The 14,763-nt window shown below is 32.4% G+C and overlaps 1 protein-coding gene across 1 annotated transcript; it reads right to left on the bottom strand.

Annotated features, from left to right (window-relative positions):
- Positions 1 to 1,671: 1,671 nt before the first annotated feature.
- On the bottom strand, positions 1,672 to 2,367 carry LOC149199834 (uncharacterized). Its single transcript, XM_089400730.1, has one exon. The coding sequence runs from the start codon at positions 2,365 to 2,367 to the stop codon at positions 1,672 to 1,674; it is 696 nt and encodes a 231-aa protein (XP_089256856.1).
- Positions 2,368 to 14,763: the final 12,396 nt, after the last annotated feature.

Genomic DNA, 14,763 nt, shown 5'->3' with positions numbered 1-14,763 from the left:
TCATTTTATTTTATTTCTATCCAATCAAAATATTAAAATGTAAATTGCTACATCTCTACCATATAAACTCCAAAATTTATGTTTTTAATTTTAATTTTAATTGTACTTTATTTTGACCAAGTCAAAAATTTTAACTAGACATTACAGTATTTAAAAGAACATTACAACATCTCTACTGTACTAAGCTCTAGAGCACCTCTAGGCATAACAATCTTATTCATAAACTATATATATATATATATATATATATATATATATATATATAAAATTTGATTGCTAAATAAATTTGAAGTCTTATCAGAACTTTTAAGATCTAATACATTGTTTATTGGGAAGTGCTTACCACTTTCTCCTTTCAATATTTGTGCATTGATTTTTGTATATTTTGTTGTTAATTTGTGACTACCACATTCATATAAATTAAATTGTTAGTAAATGCAAATGTCAATCTATGATAACCATCATAACACTTACTCCATAATACATGTCATATTCTTAGGTTAAAAGATCATAAGAATTAATTAAACTATATATTTATTATTATTATTAATTATAAAAGAATTCTTAGATTAAAAAAATCACAAAAATTAATTAAACTATATATTTATTATTATTATTCTTAATTATAAAAAGAATTGATCTTGAAGTAACTTAGCTCAAGTGTACGATATACTTTTCGTGTGTTTAGTGTCCTAGTTTGGTGGGTTCAAATCTTTGGAGACAAGTTGGCAGTTGACCCTTTTGGCATTTATGAAATAGTGATAATTGTATATATGAGGTTACTCATTTCAATAATATATAAAGATATTCTTAATCATGGAAATTCACTACACTTTATCATAAAAAAATTTATAAATAATTTTTGTTAAAATACTTTATCAATATTACATGTTGATATGACTTTTTTTAATTGAGAAATTTAAGATAAATTAATTAAAAATAATAATAATAAAAAATAACTAGATTATATAATAGTGGGTTCTTTATGAAAAATAGAATATATATATTTTTATGTAATTGGGATAAAATACATTTATACACTAAAAATTAATTTTAAATAACAAAAAAAAGTTAATTAATAAATTAACAAAACACCAAACTCCAAATCATAACATACGAGAGTTTAGTTAAACCACGCCATTATAATTTACAACCGCAGCATGGAACACTATTCAACTATTGACCTTGTCCGCGGAAAACGGAGATTTACAGTACGGTTAACCTCGGTTGTTGAAGGGAATATGATTGGCCAATAATGCTTTGCAGTCAAAGCAGGTAGTCGTTTGAAATTCAATTCAACCAGTTGCTTCGCCATTTTTTATATGATTAGCCATTATCGCTTTGCAGTCGAAACAGAAGTCTTGACAGTGCCGTTTGAAAATCAATTCAAGAAGCATTTTTTTTATACGCACACGAATTACATTTGTTACATGCATATCTCTTAATCTTCCACACAAGAAAGCCTGCTAGATTGACTGGAGCTGGGCACAGTTGACAAATCAAGTCTACTTCAATTCCATTACTTCAGCAGAAATGACGATCATGACTGATCGCAAAAACGAAAACTCTACAAGGAAGTACTATATAATATCGCAGCAAAAATCTTGGCCGAGCTATGACAGAATTAATGAAAGATGCGCCAGAAAAAAAGAGCACAATACATTGAACTGGTCAAGAGCGCGAATTGTTCTTCTCTTCCAATCTCATAATTTTCATGAATCTCTTGTGGCCGATCATCTTGTCATTTTCCTTGATACTGTGAAGCTTCGGTCTCCAACACTGGGTTCTGCAATTGACCAACTGTGCATAGACTTTCCGTAACTCAGGGGTATTCAAGAGTCTATTATCCTCATCTCCCAAATCCCCGCCTTCAGAACACTCACGTTCATCAGCGTCATGCCATCCTTGTTCCAAAAGCTTTGAAATAAACTCGGGGCAGACTCTGATCCGAAGTCTTCCGCCAACGTCGCTTTTCTGAATCTGAAACGGTTGACACAAAGCAGAAGCGCGTTCGATACTGCGAAGCGGAGCTGATAGGCGACCTGTGGAAGTAAGTGGAGATTTTGTGGGCGGGGACGGCGATATTAAGGAAGCGAGCGATAGGAGAGATAAGGGAGAGTGAAAGAAGTGTTGGGGTAGAAGGAAGTACTTGTTGCCCAACTTCAGTTGGTCACTTGGAGATAAAGTGGGTGTCTTATGGCCGATGTAGAATGAATCGGAGTGACAGACTAAATGTTGAGGGAATTCTTGAATGATCCGGGCAGCGCAGAGTGGTTTATTAAGGATCTGAACGGTGCCGGCAAGGGGAACCAACTCAATGGTTTCCTTGTGATTGCCCACCGTGAGACAGCAGATATGGTTGCCCATATTTTATTTGGTTTCTTATGAGCAAGCGAAATATGAATATACTGCAAGGGCAGAACGCAGAAGTGGTGTGTTATATAAATTGTAAAACCAGTATTTATAGAGTAGGAAAGAGAGTCGTGAAGGAGTAGAGAAGATCGAGTCAACCAGCAGCCCATTCTCGGTATTATCTTCATCCTCAGATCCGTGATTACAGCCACACTTTTGACAGTTGGGAACGAATGGAGGCATGAAAAAGCCAGTTGGCATCAGCTTACTTTTCAGTTTACCCAAAGTAAAGCAAATTTCATCGTCGGTCTTACGTCATAGGTGCACTGGCGGCGGCCCTAGTTGAGTTTATAATTCGAAGCTATTTGGGAAAATCACGGGCGCCACACTTTTGACAGTTGGGAATGAACGGATACATGAAAAAGCCAGTTGGCATCGGCTGATTTTTCAGTTTACCCAAAGTAAAGCAAATATCATCGTCTGTCTTACGTCGCAGGTGCAGTGGCGGCGGCCCTAGTTGAGTTTATAATTCGCAGCTCTTTGGGAAAATCACGGGCCCCTGGTTGAGTATGTAATTTGCAGCTCTCTGGGAGGGCTTTCATCTATTGCTCGTTTTGAAATATATTGACCATGACTGCCTCAAGCAAGTCCAAGAGACATCGGACGTTCAACGAAGGGTGGGCGCCCAGTGGCCGTCCAAAACTTCGAATCTAATTCTTATGGACTATTCAAACTTGCTGTCTGAAATACGTCTTTTGAAATACAAACATCTAATCAAGTTCGTTGAAGTTGATGTAATGTGAGCCATTAAAACAAAGCTACATATAATTCCATTTAAAGAGTGTTAGACGCTATTAATTTTTTAGTTTATATGACTTTGTATTTTATTCCGAGGTGCAAAGTATACTGGCAGGATAAAATCCCATACAACCACATCAATATTGTAACAAAACCGGTTGCGCGTAATATTAATATGGTAATATTAATATGGTAGATAATACAAAAATTATTATAACAAAAAGAATTATTGCCATACTAAGGTTGTTTTATTAATATATACATTTACCTTGTTAATATGTATAAAAAAATTATGGTTCAATTTTAACTTGGTAAAAACAAGGAATTAGATATTTTATTGTAAAATGGATCATTTTGTTAAATAAAATTTGATTATATATTAATTTCACATCTAATTAGAATATGAACTTATTAGAATTGAATATTTTGCAACCTAACAAATTTTGTAACACATTTTGTTAAATAAAATTTGATTATATATTAATTTCACATCTAATTAGAATATGAACTTATTAGAATTGGAATATTTTGCAACCTAACAAATTTTGTAACACATTACAGTTGTTGATAAGCATTCAAACTAATCATAGGTTGAGCATATTTCTTTGACAATCAATCTAGGTCGTAAATTAAAAAATACAAAAAAATCAGCAAACCATAGGCAGCATATTTTTTTGACAATCAATCTAGATAGTCAATTCAAAAAATACAAAAAACATCAACAAATCCTCATCCACCTTAAATTGAAACAAAAAACACCTTAAATTAAAATAAAAAACCTTGAGTTGCCAATTTAAAAAAAAATTAGCTTACCTTAACTTTCTCAAACAAATAATAAATTCAATTTAAACTCAAAATAGTTTAGCCGATCAGCTTTCTCAAACAATAAAATTCAATTTGAATTGAAAATTGACTTCTTAAAATTCATAGCATTAATTAAAAAAAATATTTTTTTGGGTTAGTGTAACAAAGTAGTGCCCAAATTCATACTCAATATCTTTATAATTTATACTAATTAATCCATTTAAATGGTAAATATTTTGATATATAAAAATGAAAAAATTTGAAGTGATTAAAATATTAGATATCATTTTTGGGATTCAACTGCGTTAAGTAAGTCATTCAAAGTATGACCATTTCCATGAGAGAGAGGTAGTCGTAAAGTGACTAATTTCTCATGATTTTTGAATAGTTCACTTAGCACTCATTGCATATTCAAAGTATGACCATTTCCATGAGAGGTAGTCGTAAAGTGACTAATTTCTCATGATTTTTGAATAGTTCACTTAGCACTCATTGCATCGGGTGATGCTCACAGGGGTGAAGAAGTGGGATTGAAACTAGTGAAATGTGGAAAACGAATCACATAGCATCAATCATCACTTCCGGGGCTTGCACCCGGTAACCAGGACTTCCCAGGAGGTCACCCATCCCAGAACTCCTCTGGCTCAAGCGCGCTTAATTGTGGAGTTTTTCCCACAATCAAGCCCACTTAGCTTGCTACCCCATTTGCAAAACCTTAGCAAGTATTGTGCCTCATGAACCATTCAGGTAGAGATCCCTTGACTCTTTTTGAATTTAAGTATGGGGGATTTTCGCAGTGCATTATGCTACCCCATTTGCAAAACCTTAGCAAGTATTGTGCCTCATGAACCATTCAGGTAGAGATCCCTTGACTCTTTTTGAATTTAAGTATGGGGTATAATGCACTGCGAAAATCCCCCATACTTAAATTCAAAAAGAGTCAAGGGATCTCTACCTGAATGGTTCATGAGGCACAATACTTGCTAAGGTTTTGCAAATGGGGTAGCAAGCTAAGTGGGCTTGATTGTGGGAAAAACTCCACAGTTAAGCGCGCTTGAGCCAGAGGAGTTCTGGGATGGGTGACCTCCTGGGAAGTCCTGGTTACCGGGTGCAAGCCCCGGAAGTGATGATTGATGCTATGTGATTCGTTTTCCACATTTCACTAGTTTCAATCCCACTTCTTCACCCTTGTGAGCATCACCCGATGCAATGAGTGCTAAGTGAACTATTCAAAAATCATGAGAAATTAGTCACTTTACGACTACCTCTCATGGAAATGGTCATTCAAAGTGATGCAATGAGTGCTAAGTGAACTATTCAAAAATCATGAGAAATTAGTCACTTTACGACTACCTCTCATGGAAATGGTCATACTTTGAATGACTTACTTAACGCAAGTGAACTATTCAAAAATCATGAGAAATTAGTCACTTTACGACTACCTCTCATGGAAATGGTCATACTTTGAATGACTTACTTAACGCAGTTGAATCCCAAAAATGATATCTAATATAATGCACTGCGAAAATCCCCCATACTTAGATTAAAATATTATTATATTTTAATTAATTATTTAATAAATATTATTTGAAAATGAGTAAAAATATCGGACTTGTGAAATTTATATTTATTTATATATATTAATATTAATAATTATATAAAATAAATTAATTGTGAAATTTAAAATAATTAATTAATTAATTAATGTGATAAAAATTAATAGTTAATTAGATTTATCTTAATCTATGAAGTGCTAAATTTTTTCCGAGGTCAAAAAAGTGTTTGCACCTAAAACTTCTGGTCTGAAATACGTCTTTTAAAATAGAAAGTTGATGTAGAAAGTTGAACGAATTCTCATGAGCTCCATAGTGAAACTGGCCATTGGGCAGTTCCTAAAATGCCATGGATGGAAAGGATCTGCCATATTTGTGAGAATAGGAGCATCGAGAATGAAAACCACTTCTCTTAGAGTGCCCTGCATACAACCACATTAGATCTCAATTTCACAACCTTTGTTACAGTACTGACCTTCCTAGCCTTTTACAATGCCAAAATTATAGTGAACTCGAGGCTTCTCTCCAAGCTTTTTGAGCATAGGAATAAAATCTTAAATCAAAATAAATAATTTGTCTTTTTAGGTCCGATAGATCATTATTTGGTCTCAGCGGACGTTAACCATCATCATCATCATCATCATCATCATCATCAATGTCAACGATTAAAATAAAGCTACATAGAATTCCATTTAAAGAGTGTAAGACGTTATTTTTATTAGAGGTGTAAAATATATTGGAAAGCTAAAATTGTAAATGTTAGTATAATTATATTAATATTATAATAAAAATAGTTGACTGTAACATTAATGTGGTTGATAACAAAAAAAATTATTATTAGAAAAAAAATTATTGCAGTATTTAGAATGTTTTACTAATGTACATATTTACTTTATTAACATGGATAAAAATGTTATGGGTTAATTTTAACTTGAGAAAAAAAAGAATTACACATCTTATTGTAAAATTGGTCATTTTGCTAAATAAAATTTACTTATATATTAATTTATCCATCTAATTAAAATATAAATCTATTAAAAATTCTTCAGTGGGGGAGCGTGGTCAGGATGGCATGATATTAGCCTCCCCACTCGGGATCGACCCACCGAACATGTTGGTATGTATTCTTCCGCCGATGGATGTAATATATTGTGAATATTGTATATACCGGGGTTAATATATTGCTTCTTTTGAGGGTCTTACCCCTCATCATTTCTCCCCTCTAAAAAATCTATTAAAATTGGAATAATCTCATATCGCTAGGAAATTGGTGGGCGGGAGCCACGTGGCACAAATCTAATTTAACTTGAGAAAAAAAAAATTACACATCTTATTGTAAAATGGACCATTTTGTTAAATAAAATTTGGTTGTATATTAATTTCCTCATTTAATTAGAATATGAACTTATTGGAATAATCTGCACCTAACAAACTTTGTAACACACTACAGTGGTTGATAAGCATTTGAGTAATACTACAGTGGTTGATAAGCATTTGAGTAATATATTGTGAATATTGTATATACCGGGGTTAATATATTGCTTCTTTTGAGGGTCTTACCCCCATCATTTCTCCCCTCTAAAAAATGTATTAAAATTGGAATAATCTCATATCACTAGGAAATTGGTGGGCGGGAGCCACGTGGCACGAATCTAATTTAACTTGAGAAAATAAAGAAATTACACATCTTATTGTAAAATGGACCATTTTATTAAATAAAATTTGGTTGTATATTAATTTCCTCATTTAATTAGAATATGAATTTATTGGAATAATCTGCAACCTAACAAACTTTGTAACACACTACAATGGTTGATAAGCATTTGAGTAAGCATACTTCGAGCATATTTTCTTGAGAATCAATGTAAGTCATCAATTAAAAAAATACAAAAAAATTAACAAATCTTCATCCACCTTAAGTTGAAATAAAAAACCTTTGACACTTAAACCGATTAAAAAAAATTAACTTACCTTAACTTTCTCAAACAATAAATTCAATTTAAACTCAAAATAATTTGACCGATTAAGGAGAGTTGTCCAACCTTATCTTACTCAAATAATAGATTTAATTTAAATTCCAAATAATTTGGTTTCATCGAAATTTTGTACAGGGCACTGTGAAAGAACACATTTGGCTTCTTAAAATTCATAACGTTAATTAAAAAAAAATACTTGATTTTTTTTTGTCAGTGTAATAAATTAGTTCGCATATTTATTTTCAATATCTTTATAATTTATGTTAATTAATCAATTTACATTTAAATGGTAAGTATTTCGATATATAAAAATGGAAAGATTTAAAGGATTAAAATATTATTATATATTTTTAGTGGAAAATGAGCAAAAATGGTACTTCTAAAATTTAAATATTTTTTTAATGATTATATAGGATAAATTAATTATCTTTATCTATATATATATATATATATATATATATAATAATGTCATAAATATTTTTTAATAAAAAAATTAATAATTAGTTAGATTTATCTTAACTCACGATCTATCAAGTGTCAATTTTTTTCTAATCTAAAAGAGCATTTGCACCTAAAAATATTTATTTTTCTAAAGACTTTATAAATCTTGAGTTAACATGAATATATATTTATTCTTACATAAAATATCATTAATAAAACCATAAGTTTTGCTGGAACCAAAAACTATAAACAATAAACTCACTATTTGACTTCAAATTTATTTTTTTCATTTATTTTATTTTATTTATTTCTAATTTTATTCGTTTACCTTTGGACTTAATAAAATTAATTATATTTCAAATAATATAAAAATATTACTTACATATTTTTAAATAAAATTAATATTTTTTTTCCGTCGACCATGAAGAGAGTATCCACATAAAATATTGGATAAGCTTAAACAACATAGCTACTCCACACAATTTTATCAAAAAAAATTCTCCCAATGAAATTTAGAAACTCTCATTAAACTTTTATTACTCAATTAATTATTATTGAATAGTATTTATTATATAAAATGGAAAAAATTACAAGAACAGAAATACCATCGGATCTTCTATACAAAAAAAATTATAGAGAAACATTAATGTATTTTCTCAACATCCCTCATAAGCGAATGATAATGTATTTTAAATAACTAGTTCCTTTCTACAAAAATAACCATAAACTAATATTTTTGACACACTAATTCAAGCCCTGCGAGTGTTATATTTTTTCGTGGCACTACTGCAAAACTAACGTCAAAGGTGCGAGATGATGAGGGTATTTACGTAAAAGGGAAGATTGTGCATATATGTTAAATAATTATTTCTTATGAGTTTGACACACATACTCAAAATATATAATTATTTCTTATGAGTTTGACACACATACTCAAAATATATGAGAAATTACAATGAACACTCATAAACATTGTAGAAGTCTAATTTAGATTTATTAAATGTTTTGGTTTTTTTTTTACAACATTGAAAACTATTTGTTATTTGGTCAATTTTTAAGGAGGAAATGATAGCACATTATGAGGATACAAAGAGGAACACCTTTTTTAACTAATTGATAAATCTCAAACAAAAAGGTTCAATCACAGAGCACATTAAGGACTTTCAAAAATTGAATATAAGGGTAAATGATGTCTTTATAGGGAATTTAAAGGATAACATTCAACATGATGTTTGTCTTTGGGAACCTGATTCATTAGGGAAGGCATTCAGGCTGGAAAGAAAAATTGAAAGCAAAATTATGGCAACAAGAAATTCTACCACTCACAATTATAGACATGGAAGTGTTGTTTCTCCTAGCCTTCCACAACCTACAAGGTTGACACCACAACAATTGGAAGAAAAATGAGAAAACATTCTTTGTTACAGTTATGATAGCAAATACACTGAAGGTCATAAGTGTGCTGAGAAGAAATTATTTTACATTGATTGTGAAGAGAAGGAAGAAAAGGATCAAGAAACGTCAAAAGAAGAGGATATACACCAGGAATCAACTCCACAGAAAGAAGAAATGAATCTGACCATATCTTGTAATGCATTGGTAGAAATTACCACTCCTCAAACTCTCAAAATAGAAGGACATATCAAGAAGAAAAGGAGAACCTCACTTTCGCGCAGAATCGAATGAAACAGCAAGTGGATCAACATCATAGTGAAAGAAGTTTTGATATAGGTGACTGGGTATTTTTATGAATACAACCACACAAACAAAGGTTCCTCATGCAAGCTAAGAAGGATAATAAATCATCACCAAAGTGATATGGTCTTTACAAGGTGCTGCAAAATATTGGTACTATGGCATACAAATTGGAGCTTTCTGCATCTTCCCGAGTGCCCCTAGTTTTCCATGTTTCGTGCTTAAAGAAGGTTATAGGTGACAAGATCCCATTTCAACCAATATTGTCAGAGCTTGACGAGGAAGGAAAATTCATATTGGAACCTGAAGTAGTCATGGAAACAAAAATCTGACAGGTATGAAATCATTCAATTTCAAAGTATCTCATCAAGTGGAAGAACTTAACCGCTGAAGATTCCACATGGGAGGACGATAATTTTATACAGAAACATACATAAATACTCAAGCATTGAGGACAACACTTTTTGAAGGAGGGGCATGTTAGGTCCCTATACTACTAGTATAACCCCTTTTTGTTATTAGTGCAACCCCTTATTATACCCATGTCGTCCCCACACCATTATTATTGTTCCCCATAGGAGCCCACTATTGTTATTGTTGTGCTCTTAAATTACTATTGTTATGTCAGCTCTGATTATATTATGACCCCTTAGACTCCTATATATATAAAGGAGGTCTTGTCATTTATATCATCCAAGAATTGTTCATTTGTGTAATGTAAAGGAGGTTTCCCCCTCGAAGAGGCTTATTTATAAGTCATTGATCTATATTTTTTATCTTTTTGTGAGTTGGTTTCATAACAGACAATGCCAATTGATGAATATATGATTGTACTTCTTAGGCACTCAATGCTAAACAAAATTTGTAGTTTAGATCCCAAAGTGAAAATATGATAAAGTACTCGCAATCATTCAAAAAGATATGCTTGATGCCAATATCAACTTAGGTGCTACAAGAGATATGAAACAATGTTAGCAAGATAATGTCAATGTTGCAATTAGATTTCTTTGATGCCCATAATCAGTCAAGAGAGATATGATTTAGATTCAAAGTGAAACGATAATAACATTCATTCCTTTCAACATATGATTATTAAAGAAATACTTGCAATTTTTAATAGCCAAAGTATTTCATGATAGTAGAGATATGCAACTTCTGTAACTCTGATTTGCAAATTAGGAAACGATATGCAAGTCGCAAGATAATTTTTTAGACAATGCGCAAAAATAGATTTATAATCAGATGCAACAGTGTTATGTCTACGAAAGATACAAAACCTTTAGAGTATGAGTTAATGTTATTAACCAATCAAATCCACCATTTACATTTTAGAGCACTAATATTAGATTTTTGTTTAATGCCACTAAAATGGAAATAAATGTAGCTGCTTATCAGTTACAAGTTTAGTACAAGCTCTTATCATTTCTACCTAACATATCATTCCTTCGGTATACTTTTCACTTTCATATCATACCTAAAATATCATTTATTTAATGATCTAAATCAATTACTTAATGCATATGATGAGATAAAAACACTTGTGGTTAATCCTTCATCATATATGAGTTAAATTAAAAGTATTTTCCTTTGGCTTAGTTGTATGGTCCACCACTTTAAGTGATTTTTAGATCTGAAAAGGGTTGATATATAAATGTAAAACCCCAATACCAATGCCTTCAGCTATGCCATATAAGAAAATTGGTGATAAACTTTAAGAGCTAAATTGAAAACACCAGAGATCAAAGATAAGTTCACTATAGCTTATTATCAAATATACACTAGTATACTTAATCACAAGATCATACCCAAGATATAAGGAATAAAGCCAATAAGAAATCCAATTTTGTGTTCTAGAAGAAATATAAAGATGCCATTGTAAAATCACTATAAGGACAGATGAGACCGCTACAAGCAAGAACAATTATTAAGAAAGTTTGCAGCCAATCTTATAATCTATGTATGGAAAATTTAGATTACTTTAAGATTGATTTAAATTTGATTAGTCACTTGAGATATGGAAGATAATGACAGTAGAAAAAAAAGATTTCCAATAATGGAATGATACCCTTGCACTCAAGAAGTGTGAACCTACGAAACAAACATTAGCTAAAAAAAACCTTGACTGTAATGACAATATGCACAACAAGACAAACGATGGTCCAGAATGGATGCTTAAAACTAGATCTAGCAGTTGAATGTCTTCCAAATGGAACACTATGGTCATGTAAGGGAAATGTTACCAAGGCACCAATAATATTTGCAAAAGATAACCAGAAATCCTAGTGAAAATGTAACATGATAAATATGTTATTTATGTTTTAAAAAGTGAATTAGATTGTACATAAGACTAGTTATATCAAATTGCAAGGAAAATACCTCTAGAAAATAAACCCTTTGTTGTGTTCCTTGATACGTCTAGCTCAGCTTCCAGTGCCTTTTCTTTGTCCCTTTCTACTAGCTCAAATGCTTCTCTAGGTTGCTTAATTTGATTAAAACCACCATAAACTCTAACTGCAAAATCACAATGAAATCCCATTCATATAAAAACTAAAAAAAATCGGTGCCAAACTTTTTTTTCGGCGTCTACAACAAAAACATTTCAGCCGCTTCAGCAGGCTTGTTTCCATTTTCAGGCTGTCTGTTTCCATTTTCAGGCGGTCTGTTTCCATTTTCAGTTGTTTTAGCCCATTGTTTCCTTCTTAGTCGACGCCCTTGTGTCCTGCGGTCCATAAAACAATTTCGTTCTCATCCCGATCTCACTTTTCCTATGAGTTAGGGTCTCACCAGATCTATCTCCCTATCCCCATGAACAGGGGCAGCAGACCAACCGCTTCCACTCCCTCCTATCCCTTTTATTAGCCGGATCCCTCGCCCCTTTGATGTTGGCTCACTATTCCCCCACTTTCAGCATAAGTGCAGTGTATTTCACCTCTGCCAGAGACCTTTCCTTTGATATTATTTTCAATAGTTCCCTATGTTTCTAGTGCAAGTACATGCTTTCCACCGTACCATCAAGGATTCCTCATCTCCCCAACAATAAGAATGCCTGAATTTTCAAACCAATCTTATGGAACATGAATCTCTCTTCATCAGTTATTGTCTTTTTATCTGAGGTTGGTTTGGTAGGTGAAACAATGCCTCTACTTTGGCTAAGGCTTTCTCATCTGTAGCAACCTTGAATTGGGTGAAAAATAGTCTCCTTTCAAGCTTCCTAACTATCTCATCCTTTCTAGCTTTGGTTGCTGCTAGTTTCATTTTCTCCAACTCTTCATTATCAATGTACTTTGACTATTGGGCTTTGGCTTCTAGATATTTTGATAGAGTTCCAACAATACTATGCCCCACCTGTGTTCTTTATGTCTTCCATGTCCGACGCATATGCCCTTGATTCACGTAGGTTTCGTTGATATTAAGCCCAATGTATTTGAATGAATGGTTTATATTAGAAATGTCCAATAACTTTGTCAATGTTATTGGTCCCACCACATATATTTTTGATACTTTATGGATATTTGTTTATATATTTGTCATTAAATTTGTATACATTTTTTTATTCATAAATAAATAGTGTTTTTGGTGTAATACTGAAAATTAGATTTTATATGATCTCATTATGATAAATTTAATTAAATAAAAATGGTTGAGATAAATGAAATTTTAAGACGAAATTAAATACATGTCTTAAAAACCCATTCGTGTAGTAGTGATTCAATGTAATGGAATCATCTTTAAATTCTTTAGAAACCTTTTTCCAAGATGTTTTTAGATATTTCTCCTCCTTCTAGACATTTTCACCCTTTTTAAATGGGGGAAGAGGTGACAATCTCCTGTAGTAGTGATTCAATAAAATGGAATCATCTTTAAAATTTTTGGAAGCCTTTCTCAAGGATGTTTTCAGACATTTCCCCTCTTTCTAAACAATTTCACCCCATTCAAAGGGGGAAGAGGCGACCGTCACTTGTTTCTCTTTCAAAAAAGGTGTTATGTCACTCCTTGTCAAAGGGACTAGAGTGACATGCTTCAAAATGTCATAGTCTACCATGGTTTGAATATATATTTTAAGCCAGAGAGGTGGAAGGGTCTCTAATCTTGTTAAGTTGTACAGTTAAAAATGAACATTTCATTGTCATTCTCTTCTTCAAATATAAGCTCATGGGAGAGCTCAGTCTTCTCTTTTTATCAATCTGATAAAGAGTTTACATATGGAAGAGGGTATATCTTAGCTACAAATAGGGGCTATAAAGGTTGTGTTGGAATGGAACAAAAATAAAAAGGTCCCTTGACAAATGTATATCCTCTCAATCTCCCCTGAGGTTAAGGCCTTGGTGCAAATGCCCACATGACTGTTCAAAGGAAATTTAGGATGAATATTGTGTTCTCAAGCTGAAGCTTCATGAAGAAGAGATGGGAAAGGATATTTTGGGACTTTTAAGGAGAATTTAAAGCAAGATACATAAGCTCAGAAACCCCAAGGTGAAGCCCAAGATGAACATATGAGCTCTAGCCCTCGTCTTGAGTCATCTAATGCTACTTCTTAACAATAAGTTTATTATTGGTGGTGGTGGATAAAGAAAAAAACGAGAAGGATGCTAATGATAGGGAAGGGAGAGTGAAGATGAGATAGAGAAGATAGACCTAAAAAAGACTAAAAAGGAGGAGGAATCACAAGTTGAACCCAAAGAGACTTATAACCAATATCTTTCCTCTACCTAGAGTACCTTTGTCACAACTCCTTTTTCATCCCCTGCAATTGTTTTTAGTACTTCTTATATTGAAGCTTCCTCAATTCTTGTGATATCCCAATTAACATAAATTTACATGCCTAGTGTTGACCCTTCTTCCATTGCCTTAACTACCTTATAAGTTCCCTTTTTATATTCCCCTTCTACTACAATTCCATCCCCTAGTATCTTGGATGCCATGATTGTGACAAACCCTCTACCTTTTTGTCTACTATTGGTACCATGATCACCATGATAGTTGCTCAAGCCCAAGTTTCTACCTCGAGTACAATGCAATCATTTCAACCTTGAGATTCTTTTGCTAATTTTGTTTCAATAAAAGCATAGGGTAAATGGATTCAAGATAATCTACCACCTTTGGTAACCAATGAGGCAACTAGCCAAAGGATTCTAGCAGCCATG

Source organism: Pinus tabuliformis, chromosome 2_1, assembly GCF_031772625.1.
Source record: "Pinus tabuliformis cultivar Carrire ecotype Pingquan chromosome 2_1, CPIR1, whole genome shotgun sequence".
In the NCBI taxonomy this organism is placed as follows: domain Eukaryota; kingdom Viridiplantae; phylum Streptophyta; class Pinopsida; order Pinales; family Pinaceae; genus Pinus; species Pinus tabuliformis.
Note: the sequence above shows the minus strand (reverse complement) of the source record. Positions and strands in the feature narration are given on the sequence as shown.